Raw genomic sequence first — 18443 nt, 5'->3', positions numbered from 1 at the left:
TAATCATTGGTTTCCTGAGTTATTCCTCAAATATTTTTAGTTTCCTTTATTTAGTTTATTTCCTAGTTTAGTTTCCATTATTTTCCATTATTTTTAGTTTCCTTTATGCCCATCTTTTCTGGACCTGTGTGTTTCTAAGAACACAGGAACTCCTAACTGCTGAAAGTAAGGAGTCTTACAGTGAACCAGCAGGCTTTTCTTTCAACTGCATATGTATCATTTCACCCCAAATACAGGGTGATAATTGATAAAAGATAATCTTCAGTCTCTAAGGAATCACACCCAAAAGAATTAACCACTGGAAAGGGTTAAAAAGAAAAAAAGTGAAAGGGTGCAGGGGGTAGGAGGGCGGAGAAGGAACCTCAGACAGAAACACAGATATTAAAGTCATTACATCATCTAAACATTTGGCATATGAGTTGTTCTTTTCTTTTAAAAAATATTTTATTTGAGGGAGTGCATGTGAAAAGTGAGGGGTGGGGAGGTGGTGCAGAGAGAGAGCGAGGAAGAGAATCCCAAGCAGACTCCACACTGAGCACAGAGCTTGATGCAGGGTTCAATTACAGGGCCCTGAGATCATGACCAGAGCCAAAACCGAGAGTTAGATGCTTAAATGACTGAGCCACACTGCTCTTTTCAATACAACAAGGTTCAAGCTACAAAAAGAAATTAAGCTACAATGAGTTGGATTTGATAACTCAATAGTATACAAAAAACACAGGGCAAAACTTTTCTGCTCTTCTTCCTTAATCCTTATTTCATAAAGCAGAATCCAGAGCCAAAGTCCTGGAACAGTTTCTCTTAAACCACCCCTCCTCTTCTGGGTATCTTAAACTGTTATATTCTTCATGGGTAGAGAATATGGGCTAAAGCAAACATTTAATAAACTTACTGCCTAAGAATTATGCAAAATATTGGAGGGGGATCAAAGGAAAAAACATCAGGGAAGAAGGAAAGATATTAAGAAATAAAACACTATGAAGTATAGGACCTAAATGAAATTCAGTTTTCATAACCCACCCACCCCAACTGATTCAGAATTTCCAGGGAAGGAGCCAGGAATTGAACATACTGCAGGACAGAAAAGCTCAGATGTGTCTGAAAATCACTTCCACTGTAACGGACTGTGATCTTATAAATGCTAATGTTTGGGATCCCTGGGTGGCGCAGCGGTTTAGCGCCTGCCTTCGGCCCAGGGCATGATCCTGGAGTCCCGGGATCGAGCCCCACATCAGGACTGCATAGAGCATGCTTCTCCCTCTGCTTGTGTCTGCCTCTCTCTTTTTCTCTCTCTCTGTGTCTCTCATGAATAAATAAAATGTTTAAAAAATATATAGTGGTTTATGGTGGATATTATTGAGAGGCAGCATTTGAGCAATTTGTACAACATATTTCAGTTATGCTAATGTAAGAGGTCATGGAAGATGTTCTCTGTGGAATTGGGAGAAAGTACTTTTTTCTTTTTTTTTTAAGATGTGGGACTTGATCCTGGAACCCCAGGATCACGTGGCGGGCCGAAGGCAGGCGCTAAATCACTGAGCTATCCAGGGATCCCTGGGCAGTCCGCTTTGTATTCTCTCCCTCCCTCTGCCTCTGTCCTTCCCTCCCATGCACATTCTGTCTCTAAAATAAATAAGTAAATCTTTTTTTTTTTTTTTAGTAAATCTTAAAAAGAAAAAAAAAGGGGGGCACTTGGGTGGCTTAGTCGGTTAAACATCTGCCTTTGGCTCAGGTCATGATCTCAGGGTCCTGGGATCAAGCCCCATGTCAGGCTCTCTGCTCAATGGGAGTCCACTTCTCCCTCTCCTTCTGTGCTTTCTCTCTCTCTCTTTTTCAAATAAATAATTTTTTTAAAAGATTTTATTTATTTATGATAGACATAGAGAGAGAGTGAGAGAAAGAGAATGGCAGAGACACAGGCAGAGGGAGAAGCAGGCTCCATGACGGGAGCCCGACGCGGGACCCGATCCCGGGACTCCAGGATCGCGCTCTGGGCCAAAGGCAGGCGCTAAACCGCTGAGCCACCCAGGGATCCCCTAAATAAATAAATTTTTAAATAGAAAATAAATTAAAGTGGGTAGCCCCGGTGGCCCAATGGTTTAGCACCACCTTCGGCCCAGGGTGTGATCCTGGAGACCTGGGATCGAGTCCCACAAAAGGCTCCCTGCATGGACCTTGCTTCTCTCTCTGCCTGTGTCTGTCTCTGTGTCTCTCATAAATAAATAAAATCTTAAAAACAAACAAACAAACAAACAAAGCAGAATGCCAACTGAGCACAGAGGCCAACTCAAGTCTCGATTTCAGGACCCATGAGATCATCCCCTAAGCCAAAATCATGAGTTGGACATGCAATGGGCTAATAAGCCATCTAGGCGCCTCACACCTTTTTTCTTTTAAACCAAGAAATCTTCATTAGCCTCTTGTCTCTCCTCTCAACATTTGTCCACCTATTTGAGAACTCTGAAGATGCTATAATTTCATAAGAAGACCATGAATAAGTTTACTATAAAAGACAGTAAAAGCTCCTGACAAAAATGTTATACAGAGACTCAGAAGAAGTTTTCTTTTTCTTTTTCTTTTTTTTTAAGATTTTATTTATTTACTCATGAGAGACAGAGAGAGAGAGAGAGAGAGAGAGAGAGAGAGAGGCAAAGACACAGGCAGAGGGAGAAGCAGGCTCCATGCAGGGAGCCCGACGTGGGACTTGATCCCGGGTCTCCAGGATCATCCTGGACCAAAGGCGGCGCTAAACTGCTGAGCCACTGGGCTGCCCTCAAAAGAAGTGTTCAAAAAGGTTTTCAAATCCACAATAAAGCATAATGCATAAAAATACAGCATTTATGAAATTTTAAAATGAAAGAAAGAAAGCCATAAGAAATGTTTGTCTGCAGATTTTGAGGAAAAAATTAATGTGCACACACAACACTCTAAAAAGGAGACAGCATATTTACACACACATTCAAAGCCAGACAATAACATTTTCTATGTTGTGCATTAACAGGGAAAGTCTAATCTGTTTTTAGAACTAAGATGGTGAAAGCACCCTAAAGAAGAGAACTGTGCTGGGGACGAGACTTTAGGCTTCATTATCTGGGAGATGAACTAAATGAAGGTACCGTTACAAAGAAAGCATTTTAAGGAAATACATTTTGAACCAGTGCCATAGCAACAGAGTCCCCAGCTTCTTATGCATGAGCTACTGTTTCTCCCTGAACACGAAAATACTGCAGGGCACATTCTGGGACCAGGGCCACACTATTCTGGAAAATTAAGACTTGAATTCCTAGAAAGACAAAAAGGCAGGCCCTGTGGTCCCCAGCAGGGCTGGGGAAGGGAGCAATGAAGAAGGAACATTCATACTAAGTTAGCTGCGTAAGTGTCCGGAGTCAGGAGTGAAGAATATTTTGGGAGGGCTCAACACACCTGCCAGTCCGTAAGCAGGTCCCCCTCCCCGCCCCCGCCCCACCCTGCACCCTGACTGTGGAACATGGGCCTGCACATAGCCTCTCACCTATGTGTCTATGGACCTGCCCCCATTAATTAAAACTTGCCTAATGTGCTGTCTTTCCCAAGGAGGAAGGAATTGTTTTTCTCCAATTAAAAACTCAAAGCTTCAGCTCACTTTCCTTCATTTATGCCTGCTTTCCTTCATTTATTCCTCAGCTCAGTGCCCTTCCCCTCTTATAGGAAGTCAGCTCTGATCATTCCAATCTGACTGGTTACTAAAAATGACTTCTCTCAGAATAAAGCGCCCCACTCTCCTCATAACTGGGCTTTGTGGCTTATGGTACAATTCCTAACACTTAGGACATCTTTCTCTCTCTCAAAACCAGAAGGCACGTTAAATAGCGCTTTGGTGGGACCCCTGGGTGGCTCAGTGGTTGAGCATCTGCCTTCAGCTCAGGGCATGATCTTGGGATCTGGGATTGAGTCCCACATTGGGCTCCCTTTGAGGAGCCTATTTCTCCCTCTGCCTATGTCTCTGCCTCTCTCTTTCTGTGTCTCTCATGAATAAATAAATCTTTAAATAGATAGATAGATAGATAGATAGATAGATAGATAGATAGATAGATAGATAGATAGGGCTTCAGGACCTGACATGACTGTTTCAAGGTCTGTTGTTTTCTCTAAGTTTTCTGGAATGAAGGGTTGCCTATTCCCAGTCTCCCCCATCACATTCAGTTTCCTATGGGCTGTTGTTTTCTCTAAGCTTTCTGGAATGAAGGGTTGCCTATTCCCAGTCTTCCCTATCACATTCAGTTTCCTATGGGCTCCTCATAGCATCTCCTCATTGTGGGTACTCAGTCAGACAATGACACTTCATGACTGGTCTTGGTTACTCTGTAAGGTAAATTGTGAACAGGGACCAGAAGCAAGGCTCTAAATAAAATTACCCATGGAATGATTCAGCAAACTTATTCTGAGCAAAGAACATAAAATGTTGGATTAGGCCCATACTTTTTAAAGATTTTATTTATTTGGGAGAGAATGTGAGTGCCTGTGAGCATGAGCAGGGGGAGGAGCAAAGGGAGGACAAGCAGACTCTGTGCTGAGCATGGAGTCAGATGTGGGGCTGGATCCCAGGACCCGGAGATCATGACCTGAGCCAAAATCAAGAGTCAGGGGCTTAACTGACTGAGTCATCCAGATGCCCCAGGCCCACACTTTTTAGAAGGATAAAGGCTTAGGGAGGGGAAGAATTTTGCTTAACATATCAGAGTTTAGCCAATATTACAAACCTCTTTCTGATGCGTTTTGTTCCGGATTCAGCAGATCCTCAGGCGAACAAGAATCTGCTATAAGGGAAGGGGAGCTGTTAGAGGGCTGGCTCTCATGCTGCTCTAACACAGCTTCCAGTTCAGCCATTTCCTGCTGGAGCTTTATCAGGTTATCTTGCATGGTATCTCTCTGCTGTAAACAGAAGAAATGACACCAAGAAAGTCACACTCTTTTAGCAACTTGCCAGAGAGCAAGAATATGTCACACCAATTAATTTTAACATGGGAATCGAAATCATCTAGTATGGAATTATGAGTTCTGGCTGAACACTTTTTAATCCAATCATATTCCTGCAATTAATGACCATGAAATGACTTCAGAATGATGTTAGAGTGGGGAAAAAACTCCTCAAACTCTCCGACATAGACTTGCTTTATTGTTTTGTCCTTTCAGAGCTGGTTATTTTCTTTTAAAGCTAGGAAGCAAAAAAACCCCAAAAATCAAAAACCAAAAAACAAACCACACACACAAAAACAAGGTACTCACACATGATATTTAAAATTAGAATGATTCTGTTAACATTTTGCACAGGCTGTGTTTCCAGATTTGGTACTGTGGGACTCATAAGAGATCTGGATTTCTGGCTGGTGAGGATTCTTCCTTTTCTGGGATTCTTTAAACATTTAGTTTCAAAAAGAGAGAGCAAAGAGCTAATCCACTGATTTATCGATTTGTTCATTCAACAACTATTTGCTGACCATCTATTATATGTGAGGCACTGTTCTAGTGCTGAGGATTAGAGCCCTCATGGTGTTGCCATTCTGGATGCGGAGAGAGTACCTAGAGGTCACCTGTTGGAGGGAAGGATCTAGCAGAAAGAGCCCTGGGAAATCCTGTAAGGATAGTTATTGTTTTCAATTCAAGATAATGGGCTCTTCTTGCCTTTTTTTTATAGAAATTTTAAAAAATTGTTTTAACTTATTTTATTTTATTTAATTTATTTATTCATGAGACACACAGAGAGAGAGGCAGAGACACAGGCAGAGGGAGAAGCAGGCTCCATGCAGGAAGCCTGACATGGGACTTGATCCCGGGTCACCAGGATCACGCCCTGGGCTGAAGGTGGCGCTAAATTGCTGAGATGGGCTCTTCTTGCTTATGCGCCTTGCTGATGCTTACTTATCTATTTCAAGAAGAAATCTTGCTAAGTCTTAGGTTTTTGATAAAGCAAAGTACTTGGTAAGTAAAGGGCTTTCCAAAACACACATTTCCTCATCACTGGTAGAGGAACATCAGTGGTTGCCAGTGAACCCCAGGGAAACAGACTGTTTCACCCTCCATTGCTTCTGATCCTTGAAAATGACTTTGCCCTCTACTAAAAACAAGCCATTTACTTTCTCCTGCGACACTGAGTTCACAGTTTTCAGGCTTTTATGACCAGAAAATGTATTCCCAGTGTCAAAAAGGCTTCTGCTGCTGCCCTGAGACTGCCCTGCTGCCAATGTCTGCAGCAGCGCCATTGCCACCACGTGGTGCTTGTGGGTAGTTCTGTTGCTGATCAAACAGATCAGCTGGCCCTAGGGCTGCCTCGGTAAATCTGGAAGTAAACCACACACAGATAACCACTAAGCTTCAGAAGTTCTATCTGTCACTTCTGGCACGACCATCACATCTAACCTCTCTGTGGCCATTAAGTAGGTTAGAAAAGCAGGAAAAACAGTAACAGGAAAACTGTAATTAGATAACTTTACTTTGGGTTTTCTCAAAGGAGTTACTTTATAAACTAAATTCCCTTGTAGGTAATTGCCTAGATACATTTGTGAGACTAAAACCAAATTGCTTACTAATGAGTTTTTTTTTTTTTTAATTCTAATTCTTAAGTGTTTCTGGAATTAGCCCTATTTTTCTTTTATATTCCCAACATGCTTCTCTGATCTCTTTTAATACAGCTGCATTACTGTGGAAGTTCTTTAAAAGCCATGTTTACCATGCCTCTTTCTTCCATAAGGACCTTAGTGGCATACCACTGCTCAGATGTTAATACTTTCTGGACACTATGTAATTATCACTCATTACTGCCCTCAGGATAAAGTCCAAATTCCTAAGCATAGCATTCAAAAGGCTTTTCACACACTGATCTTTTGTTTCTTCCCTAAACCATCCATATGCCCTGTTTTCCATCATATAGGAAAACTCTGTGCTTTCTGGACATTTCATGCCTCTGTGTCTTTGCCTTGACTGCTGCCTCCCTTCCCTTTCTACCTGGGAAAATTCTTCTCATCTTTCAAGGCCCAGCTCAAATGAGGTTTTTGATAAAGCAAAGTACTTGGTAAGTAAAGGGCTTTCCAAAACACACATTTGTGGACTCCTTCAGGAGTCCCCACCATCCACATCTACTATCAGGAACAGACAATCGCCCCATTACTTCACTTATACTTTTAATGCATTAGTATATGGAAATGGAACACTGGACCCTTCTCAATGGGAGGAATCCTTCCTTCATCATTTTTGTATTCCCAATGCCTAGCATGTAGTAAATACTTAGCAAATGTTTAATGTAGAAATGAGTTAATGAATGCAGTTCATCGCTCTTGGATTTAAAAAAAAAAGATACTAATAGTACCAAATTAGAATTTCTCTATCTCCTATATACTTTTTTTTTAAAAAGATTTTATTTATTTATTCATGAGAGGTAGAGAGAGAGAGAGGCAAAAACACAGGCAGAGGGAGAAGCAGGCTCCATGCAGGGAACCTGACATGGGACTTGATCCCGGGTCTCCAGGATCACACCCTGGGCTGAAGGTGGCGCTAAACCGCTGAGCCACCCGGGCTACCCTCCTATATACTTCATAGTTCTTTTCAACAGTGGGAAAAGACTCTGCTTCAATCATTTTGCCTGTCTGTGCTACTCTAGATTTAAGTTAGCCAGGAAATCTGACTTTAAGTCTGTTTTGTTTAAGAAAAATTTAAAAATTAAAAAAATATTTATTCATAAGAAACACAGAGAGAGGAGCACCGACACAGGCAGAGTTCTTGAAGAAGCAGGCTTGCCGCAGGGAGCCCAATGGGAGATTTGATCCTGGCACTCCAGGATCACGTCCTGGGCCTAAGGCAGATGCACCCAACCACTGAGCCACCCAGGTGTCCCTCTCATGAATAAATAAATCTTAAAAAAAAAAAAAAAATCAGAAACTGGAACCTACAACCTTAAAACACAAGGGACAAAAAAGTGAAAGGCATCAGTGAAAGGATGACAGAGCCCCAAATCCACACTCAGAAAGGAGCACAAGGGGATCCCTGGGTGGCGCAGCGGTTTAGCGCCTGTCTTTGGCCCAGGGCGCGATCCTGGAGACCCGGGATCGAATCCCACGTCGGGCTCCCGGTGCATGGAGCCTGCTTCTCCCTCTGCCTGTGTCTCTGCCTCTCTCTCTCTCTCTGTGACTATCATAAAAAAAAAAAAAAAAAAAAAAAAGAAAGGAGCACAAGAGTTGCAGAGAAAAGGCCTCCTTAGTCTTTTTGTTCATTTAGTCACCATGGCAATCCCGTAGGTGGGGAGAATACTGGTGGCAACTTGGGTACAACACAGGTCCCTGTCTCTCAAAGCTTTCTTCCTGACTCCAGCAAGTTTCAGTTCTAGAGGGATTCGCTCTGCCTAGAAAATGGGCAGAAGATAAGCCTTTTCTTTCTACAGCTTTCACAGTAATGCCAAGAATTATAAGATTTTAAAATTGGATCTTGTGTTGGCAAAGGAACAGGGAAATGGGAACCATTAACGGTTGTTAGAAGAGAGCTGTTCATTATTTTTTGTTTGTTTGTTTTTGTTTTTTTTTGTGTTCATTATTTCTGAAGAACAATCTAACAGTATGTATCAAAGACCAAAAATTCCAGTTCTAGAAATTTATACTAAGGAAACCACTGGGGACACAGGGAACTATTTAGCTATCAAGATCCTACTAAAGGGGTGCCTGACTGGCTCAGTCAGTAGAGCATGCAACTCTTGATCTTGGGGTTGAAAGTTCGAGCCCCATGTTGGGTGTAGAGATCACTTAAAAGTAAAAAATTATTATAGTACTGTACATAATAGCAAACTGTGTCTCTTACCCGCAACCCTCATAGTCAGCAATAGGTGGAATAAAATCATGGCTTACCCAAGATGGAATACAATACAATAATTAAAAATTACTGAAGAAAATTTAATGACATAGAAAAAACATTATAATGTAAGTACACGGAATATTAGATAAATATTTTTTAAAGATAAAGTGTACAAGGGATAAAGATGTTTAAAGATAAAGTGTACTGTTGTACACATACATGAAGAAGAATGGAAGAATATGTACCTCAAGTTAATAATAATTATTCCTGGGTAACCCACAGAATCTTTTACATAATTAATGTAAGCACATGATATAAAATTCAAGGCACAAAAGGGTATTCAGAGAAAAGTAGGGCTTTCTCCTTCTCCCAGTCTTCTATTTCCCTGGTCCCAGGACAACTACTATTACCTGTTCTGTGAAGATGATGGAAGTGTATGGAAGTGTTAATCTTTAAATGCTGTGATAGAGAGTGCTTTTCCGAGACTATTCTTTCTGCAGTACTGAAACATTCACATTATCAAATGTCGTAGATATAACAATACTCTTATCCCCTTCATAAGTAGCCCCAATATTGTCCTGACCACAAGACACAGGAAGTAAATTTGTATACTTTCTTTTTTAAAGAAAACAGAGGACTTACAGGCACCAAAGAACAAACAACTAGCAGGTTAGAAGAGAATGAACAAAAAGAAATCCCCAGAAAACAACAAAAGGCTAGATAGTCTCTAACAGAAAAAGAACTCTGTAGGCTCCAATTTGGTCCCAAAAATAAACATAGCCCTCTCTTTGATACTTTCATAGGTATTTCTGCTATGAGGAAAATTGGTTTTGAAGGTTTAAGTTATTCATTAAATTCAGGATTGAGTGTTCTACAGTGAGCCAGATAGTATATACGTGTGTGTGTGTGTGTGTGTGTGTGTGTGTGTGTATAGAAATAAAAGGTAGCATGAGTTCCGTTCAGATGCTTATAATCTACTTTGAGGAGGCAAGGTACCACATACAAGTGTTATACCGTTAATTCTAAAGGATGATACAAGCCAATGTCAGGATGTGGAATGCATGATATTGAATGCAGAGGACACAACACACACACATACACATGCACATGCACACACACACGTTTTTTACCTGAGTGGTTAAAATATCACTCTGAGAGGACAACCTGGAACAGTCTTCAGAGAGGCTCGTTTCACTCTCATATCCAGATGCCACTTCACCTTAAATGATGATAAAAACAGCTTCAGATGTAAAAACAGCACATACCACAACTTGCTGTACCCATGTTTTCTCACTGACAGGACAAATTTCACTTTCATGTTATGCAAAATGATTACACTTCTTGTTTTGGGACACCCAGATTTCCTCTTGGAAATCATGAGAACCAGAAACAAGTTTACCAACAATCAGATCTCATTCAAACAGAGATGTTCTAGCTGGGTAAAGGACTTTTAAGGAAAGGCACCTTAAGAGGAATATGTGTAAAGTTTAAGTGGTGACTTTAGTTGCACTTGGAAACTTGTAAAACGTGCTCCCCCACAAGGCATCAACAGTTAGCTCATTTCTATAATATGGACGGGGGCAAACACAAAAACCTGGTTCCAATACCTAAGTCTGAATCCACACTCTGCTCTTCTTGAGGACTATCCTCTTCCAGGCCAGGTTCCCTTTCATCATCATCATCTGAAACCAATTCCTTGTCATTCAGAACGTCCAGATTTTCAGATTGATGCCTCACTTGTTTGGAAGTAGGATCAAACATCGAGAAAGGATCCTGGGTATTTGTATTTACAGTCAAGTCTTCCAAAGCACTGCACTGTGAAGAAAATAAGCTGCCAGAACATCTTGCTTCCTCACTAAGGTGATGTTCCTGGGATGCCTTTGCTGACGGTACCTGGTTACTGATGTCACTTAAACTATTCTTCAATGAGTCTAGGTTCTCCTCTGTTTTGTTAGATAGACCCTCTGCGGCAACTGCATTGTGACTGGTAGACTGAGAAGGCATGTTGGTTACTTTACCAAATATTAAGTGTTGGAAGCAGGGAAGCTCTTCCTCCTCACTAGACATGTTCTCTTCTGAGGACTCTAATTTCTTGGTCCCTCTCTGGTAACCCTGGGCCAAACGTGTATGGTCTGAAGGGCTAGGGCTTCTGCTGAACTCTCCACTCTGGACACTTTTGCTAAACACAGCAGATTTTTCCTTAATGTCACTTTCAGCAAAGCTGACTTTTCCCTTTATTTTGTCACCATTTAATAGGTCATCAGGTGTCTCAGAACAAACCTGAGAAGACCGACTACTTCCCATAGGTTGTTCTGGGTTATCTGAAATCAGACATGGAGAGAAATCTGCACTAACAGACAGAACTGCTCCTTCACTTTGTCCTTGCCATTTCATTTCTGGATGTTTACAATTACTTAAAGAAAGGCTTTGCTTACAGACTTCAGGTTGCATAAGACCTAATCTGAGCATAGCATTTAATTTAGGTCCTCGGTTTCTACCTAGTTCTGCTTGAATGTTTTCACCACTGGAACCTACTTCATTAACACTAGAGCCTACTTCATTAGTACTGGAAACTACTTCATTAACACTGCTTGAGCCGACTTCTTTAGAAGCACATTCTCTAATGTTATTTTGGCTAATTGTGCTCACTGTACTTTGAATGACTCTCTCATTTCCCACTGCTCTTTCGGGTGACATTGAATGTTGCTCAAACTTTTCCTCTGACAGGTTTTCCTGACATAGAGTTTTAACACATGATCTGATGGGAGAAAGTGGTGGTATATGATAAGGGTTTTGGGAAATTCCATGGTAATTTGCAATAAGGAGTTCAGTTTCCTTGCCTTTGAACTGAGATGACAGACAAAGCCGAGAGACTCCCTTTATGCTACATTTGGCAAAATCGCCTGGCTTCTTAGCTTTCTGACTAACTGCAGAAAAGCCTGCATTTGTATGAACTGCCTGCACATGTCTGATTTCAGACTCTTTCTTTCCCTGACTTTCTTCTTTCTGTCCACATTCTAGAGTGACTTTTGGACCTTGTTTTCCAAAGGCCCCAGAGCGGGGACAGACTGTTACACAGTCCTCTTCCGGATCTCTTGGATATGAAAACAGAGCAAATGACTGACGCTTTGAAACCTTGAACATATTGCGTAAGCACTGCGTGTCAAGTTCACTCTCTTCCATTTCTATGCTTGTCTCTTGAGTGTGGTTATCTTTGCACGTCAATGGAACTACAAAACCCTCTGTGTCATTTCTAGTGTCCTTAGAACAACCATGGATAGGTTCCTTGGGGTTCTCAATTGTTGCACACAGATTCGCCTGTTGATTTGATACTGTTTTTGCCTTCCTCAGGGTGTCAGCTTCCAGTAATGAGATACTGTCCTGTGTACCATAATCAGTATCAAGTACCAATGAAATACTGGTACTCTCTACAGATCTCTCAGTTTGCAAACCTCTTCCTCCACTCAATACCAGCTCTTTGGGATCTCTGGTACTATCAGACACTTGAGTCATTCTTCGGCTCTCTTCTATTTCTTCTCTTCGAAGGCCAGGGTTGATGCACTCTTGAGGCTTACTAGAACTTGAATAGTTAGCAAAAAAACCAGATACATTTGTTAAAGTTAGCTCTGGAAAAGCATGGCTGGCGAGTCTCTTATTTATTTGTTCTCCTGGCTTACTACTTTTCTTAGCTCTACCTGCAGGTTCTTTATCTTGCATGAGCTGAAGTGTTTTGTTGTGTCTGACTGGTACTTGGTCCAGATGCTGTTTCTTCATCTCTTCACTGCTAGAACAACTTTCAATCTGTAGTTCACTATGATCAGGTGGGTTTAGATTTCTATTGACTACGAATTCAAGGGCACAAGTGTGCCTGGCAGAGGACTTCCTCCTCAGCCTGTTCTTCTTAGGTGCTTTTGAACTGGAGCTATTTAATTCCAGTTCCATATTGCTTATCCTGCTGCTCATTGGTTCAGTTTTGGTTCTAAAAGCAGATTCTTTTTCCAATGATTCTGTTGGGTTAGCATTTTTCTCTTTCTGAACATAATCACCTTCTGTTTCATTCTCAGGACCATTATTTGTAATATTTATCACATGACCATCTCGCTTGATTTGGTTGATTCCCTCAATTAGCTTTTCAGGAGTCTTTGGAACAATGCCTAACTCTACTTTCTTGATAAAATCCTCAGGATGAAGGCTAGATGTAGTTCTCCTTTTATGCTCTGCTTTATTCATGAAGGGATGGGTTTGCATTGTCTGAGGTTCTATAGCACACGCTCCTATAGTTAGAACTTCAGTTGTGTGGCTCACCTTAGGGAGGCTTGCCTTCCTCCGATAGGTTTTTCCAAATATTTTATCTTCGATATTACCTCCTACTGGCTTGGTGTGGACTCTTTCACTTTCACATATGAAAGCATCCTGAGGATCACTGGCCATTAAGTCTATTTTCTCAGAAGAACCAGAATATTCACCCACTTCATTTGGAACTTCTACTGCACCACCTACTTCAGTATTCAATTCAGATCCTCTGTCATGTGAATCATCAGAAGTTAATATTTCGTCACTTCTGGAAAACCACTCATTAACTTTCCGTATGCTACTATTCAGTGTTATCCAAGGAACATCTTGGGAATCTCTAGGACTATCAGAGTGTGGAGGTTTCTGTTTATTCAGTTCTTTTCTCCCACACAGGAGATCAGCATTCACAACTACCTTTTTCTCTGTGCTGGGAATCTGCCTATCATTACATGTTTCCTTACTTTCAGCCCATCTGCTCTGTTGGCTCCTTGCTAAGCCAGGCTGTTTGCTGTTATTACAGATTTCAGCCTTTTCTACATTCATTCTGTGTTTAGTGAGTAATAAACTGCTGTTCTCATGCTGTAATGAGCTGGCATGAGTATTTGTGCCACATGGCTCCACATGCAAGTTTGAAACAGAAATACCCTGATACTTTTCTGGATGCTTCTTAGTTGCATGCTTCTCAGTGGTGGTCAAATCTTTATTACCGGATTGATGATGTTCAATATTTGTTATGTCCCCAGAAAATTCACAAGCAGCTGAAAGTATACAAAAACAACAAGGTGCTTAAAAACTGAATTATCATGAAAAAATATGGACACTTGATACAACTTGGGGAGTGGAAATAAAGCACCTATTTTTGGAGAAACTAACCACATAAACCACCAAGAATCCTGAGGATGTAGCTCATGTACTTTCACATAATTCCTAGTTATCTAGATTCTCATTATTTCCATTCAAGACACTTAGATTTTTAATTCCAGAATTCTATTCTTAACTACACCTATTTCCCTAACCTCTGACAGTGAACTAAAAGCAGCATCAGACATACAGTGCTCTGTTCTATCCTCAGACTCATACTCCCTATATTTAAATACCAGTGTACAAAAGATGAAACACAAACACATCAACTAAAAGTAAAAGGCAACAACCAATTATATAGGGCACTATTATAATCACATCAGCCTTGTGTCATTGAAACAGATCAGCCTGTACCATGACATCTGAGAAAGAAAGATATTCTAACTCTACCAAGAGATGTTCTGAATTATAAATGTCCCAAATGGTCTTCAGAATAATCTAACCACAGCATGGAATCTACCCATTTTCTCTTCAGTGCCCATTAAGTTGGAAGTCTTGTCATTACCCTTTTTTGCAGGATTCAAACTGGCTTCAGCCCTGGCTCCTTGAGAGGTGATTTCTAACTTGTCATCTCCCACACTATAGAGAAAAGACAGAACCTTAATGAGAAACACTAGTTATACATTCAGAGTTGTCAAATGAGCAAGATCAAGTATTTTAGCTCTTCTAGGTATGATTGCAGTAAGCTGATCAATTTGGTTCACTTTTTGAAACCTACACTTTGCTTTAGTAACTTCCAGTCAAAGGGAAATGGTCAAAGACTGAGGAAAAAGAGTCACAAAAATCAGAGGAGTAGCATAGATACACTACTTTATGGAAGGGCAACAGGACTAAAATTTAAATGGTAGCCAGGGGATCCCTGGGTGGCTCAGCGGTTTAGCGCCTGCCTTCAGCCCAGGGCCTGATCCTGGAGACCCGGGACAAGTCCCACGCTGGGCTCCCTGCATGGAGCCTGCTTCTCCCTCTGCCTGTGTCTCTGCCTCTCTCTCTGTGTCTCTCATGAATAAATAAAATCTTAAAAAAAAAAAAATGGTAGCCAAATAATTGCCCAAAGGTAGTAAAAGAAATAAAACAACATAATTTAAAAGTATATTTTAATGAGAATGCAAGAGCAAAGATACTTAAACCAAGGGAGCACTGGGATGGAGCAGACACTCCAATAGGATGCAACACTGCTGCTGTGCTTCTCCTCCAGCTAAAAATCCTTTCCTACTAATTGAGAGATTAGGAAAAAGACATTTGCAAACAAGATCTGACTGGCAATGGCACCACCATAGTTCAGGCAAGCTCTCACAGATCTTTAGGTCAAGCAATAATCCCTAAGGAAAGTAACTTGAGGGCAGCCCCCGTGGCGCAGCGTTTTAGCACCGCCTGCAGCCCAGGGCGTGATCCTGGGGACCCGGGATCGAGTCCCACGTCAGGCTCTCTGCATGGAGCCTGCTTCTCCCTCTGCCTGTGTCTCTGCCTCTCTCTCTCTCTGCATCTCTATGAATAAATAAATAAAATCTTTTTTTTTTTTTTTTTTTTTTTTTTTTCATGATAGGCACACAGTGAGAGAGAGAGAGAGGCAGAGACACAGGCAGAGGGAGAAGCAGGCTCCATGCACCGGGAGCCTGACGTGGGATTCGATCCTGGGTCTCCAGGATCGCGCCCTGGGCCAAAGGCAGGCGCCAAACCGCTGCGCCACCCAGGGATCCCAATAAATAAAATCTTAAAAAAAAAAAAAAGGAAAGTAACTTGACAGGTAAAGCAATTGGGGGTGGGTGGTTTGTAGATTATTATATAATTTATGTAGATAACACTTGAGAGATAGATGGAATTAAGAAACAGAGAAAGCATTGAAAATGAAGTCCTTTAATATTCTCATGAGCCAAAATGACCACTGAGCCCATACTACTGTGCTTGAGGAACTAAGTTAGACACAGTCATCTGCTGGAAGCAAGTCTGAGCAGACTTCTGTTATTCTAAACTCTTCTAGACTCTACCAAGACAGGTTTTCTCACCTATGAAAAGCAAAGGACCTTTAAGGTCTATTCCAATGCTGTGATTCTAGCCTAAATACTAATCCTTGCTATTAATTAAACACAAAAATGCCAGCTTCACAGATAAAGGCTCTCTTTAACTCACCTGCAAGAACTTGCCTTATTAACTGTATCTTCAGAAGAATCAGACCCTAAAAAATTCCCCAGATAACAAATCAATAAAAGGATTTTTGTTGAAAGGGTTAACATCATAAATGTACTTGTTGCACAACAGATATTCATTCAAGAATTATTACTGCACATTCACTATATATAAAATCTGCAGACACAATGATATGGCAGGTACAATGATAAAAATGGCAGGTAACACAGAGAAGTGGTTACCAGCACAGGCTCTGACACCAGAATTCCTAAGTTTGAATCAGAGCTCTGCCACTTGCTAGCTTTGTTATCTTGGCAAAATGTCTTAAGCTCTATGTGTCTTTATTTGCTCGTATATAAAATAAGTATAATATTAACAACCTCAGGGGTTTGCTGTGCACCTTAAATGAATTATGCAAGTAAGGCTTAATAGTGCCTAGACCTCGGTAAGTACTCCTAAATATTCGCTATTATAGTTATTTTGATTATTTTTATGACACAAGACCTGTTGTCTCAGAACTTATTATCTTTAAGAAGGGAAAAGACACACAGGTCATTTTAGGAGAATCTGATAAGTGCTATGGTAAATATATGGTGGTGCTTGAAAGCCCAACGAGGGTCACTCTTTCCAATTATAAATACATTCTATTATAAAGAGCTGTTTGAACTGAGCTCAGCTCTTCTTAAAAGTCTTCCTAGTCTAATACAGTGCATCCTTGACCCCTCCAAATGCTATGGCTATCCCATCATGTTATTTCTTATCCCTATTTTTCATCTTCCAAAGCATGTTTATATATGCTATAATCAGACAGTCTTCCTTTTACTCTCTATAAAATAAGAGTCTTGTCTTTTATACACCATAAGGCTGGAAAAATAAAGTTATTTTATTTTCACTTTCCAAAGTTCCTTGCCATTGTATATAAGCTATGAGGCTTTTGGTATAACAAAACATTATTATAAAACATATAAAACAATTATAAACATTATAATTATAAAACAATAATCCAGCAACTATTATTCTAAACTTACAAAATCTGTGTCTCTTACCCAATTCAATGTAGACAGACTTATTCTGAGGCTGTATCTGCTGCTTTGTCCTCAGAGATCTCACAATTCCAAGGTTAGAGAGTTGGACACTAAGACTGGTTTCCTGATAAGCAGTACAGTAAAAAATGATCAACTAATTGCTGACCAGTTCTGTGTTTCTTTTCTTGAAGAGAAACTCCAGGCCATGGACAAAACAGACCATCATAATTAGCTAAAATTTGAACCTAGAAAAAACACTTGGCAAACTACAAACCAAAATGTATGTAATGTGTGGTTTGAATATTTTTCCTCTCTCTGTTGTTTTAAACTTTTATAAACTGAATATACATTCTGATGCAATTTTTTTGAAGAAAAGCATAGTTTGAAGCTAAAATTTTGTTATAGTATAGAAAGGGAATGAGATTCATTGAGTACACATTTCCAATCACATCTGATAACAGGGGTATGAATAAAAACCCAGCAATCCTAAGAACATTCAGTACAACAAAGAATAAAAATGCAGCATTACTCTGATGAAGCTTTCCTTCTTTTCGAGTCTTTCAACATCTACTGAAAAACGAATGCTGGTACGATGAGAACTATTATTTTTAAGATCTACATTATTCATGCAAATACCAAGTAACAACAGAGCAAATCACTGAATTTTCTTTGACAATTATACCTATTAAGCTGAAGCAATTTTCAAATGGTAAAAACTGATTTTTCCCCCCCAGGCAACTTTTCAAAGAAAATAAATTAGAATATATTTCCTCATGCCTGGAGAATTGCCATGAGATGGTTATTTTAAAAACTAGCAAACTCAAACCTTAAAACCATCAGTGACCATCAGTGACCTCATGGCTATTTTAGATAAACATCAGAAATAAAGCACTAAAAGCAGGGGATGGGGCCAGAAGGTCTCTCTTGCCCACACTAGGTATATGGGCCTTCCCTCAGCTCTTCTAACTCTTGACCAACCACTTAATTTACTATCTAACCTTGTTTACTGACTTTTTATATAAATCCATGAACATCCAGCACCTCCCCTAATTCACAATGCTCAATGAAGAGATGTTACCAGAATAGATGAAAATGGCATTACCAAGGTAGGGTTTTCAGGTTCACTCTGTCGAAGTCTTTTGGCACGGTTTCGATAGCCCATACTTTGGATAATAGAAACTTCCTCCTTTAGATGCTCAGGAGAGTTATTTTCCTTTTTGGAAAAGTTATAGCTGTCTGCAACTGTGAATGTAATTCACAGGAAAAATATTATTGTTATGGTTAGAAACAATATAGTAACTGCATCAGAGAACCAAAAGAAACCCT

General features: G+C 40.3%; 1 protein-coding gene across 13 annotated transcripts in view; it reads right to left on the bottom strand.

Annotated features, from left to right (window-relative positions):
• BRCA1 (BRCA1 DNA repair associated) overlaps nucleotides 1–18443 on the bottom strand; it is a 66877-nt gene that overhangs the window by 26631 nt on the left and 21803 nt on the right. For 11 of the 13 annotated variants that reach the window (XR_007412872.1, XR_003133640.3, XR_007412873.1 and 8 more), the window contains 7 exons: nucleotides 18220–18359; nucleotides 17139–17241; nucleotides 16096–16141; nucleotides 14474–14547; nucleotides 10422–13865; nucleotides 9945–10033; nucleotides 4740–4911 (listed from right to left, as the gene is read on the bottom strand). Coding sequence is in view for 10 of the 13 variants with exons in the window: in XM_025440434.3 (XP_025296219.1) it covers nucleotides 4740–4911; nucleotides 9945–10033; nucleotides 10422–13865; nucleotides 14474–14547; nucleotides 16096–16141; nucleotides 17139–17241; nucleotides 18220–18359 (4068 nt within the window). In the remaining 3 variants the exon portion in view is untranslated. The remainder of the gene's footprint in view (nucleotides 1–4739; nucleotides 4912–9944; nucleotides 10034–10421; nucleotides 13866–14473; nucleotides 14548–16095; nucleotides 16142–17138; nucleotides 17242–18219; nucleotides 18360–18443) is intronic. The other 2 variants (XM_025440438.3, XM_025440439.3) reach the window with 1 other exon arrangement.

The sequence above is a fragment of the Canis lupus genome, chromosome 9, assembly GCF_003254725.2.
Source record: "Canis lupus dingo isolate Sandy chromosome 9, ASM325472v2, whole genome shotgun sequence".
NCBI lineage: Eukaryota > Metazoa > Chordata > Mammalia > Carnivora > Canidae > Canis > Canis lupus.
The sequence above is the reverse complement of the archived record's forward strand: the minus strand, read 5'-3'. Positions and strand labels throughout refer to the sequence as shown.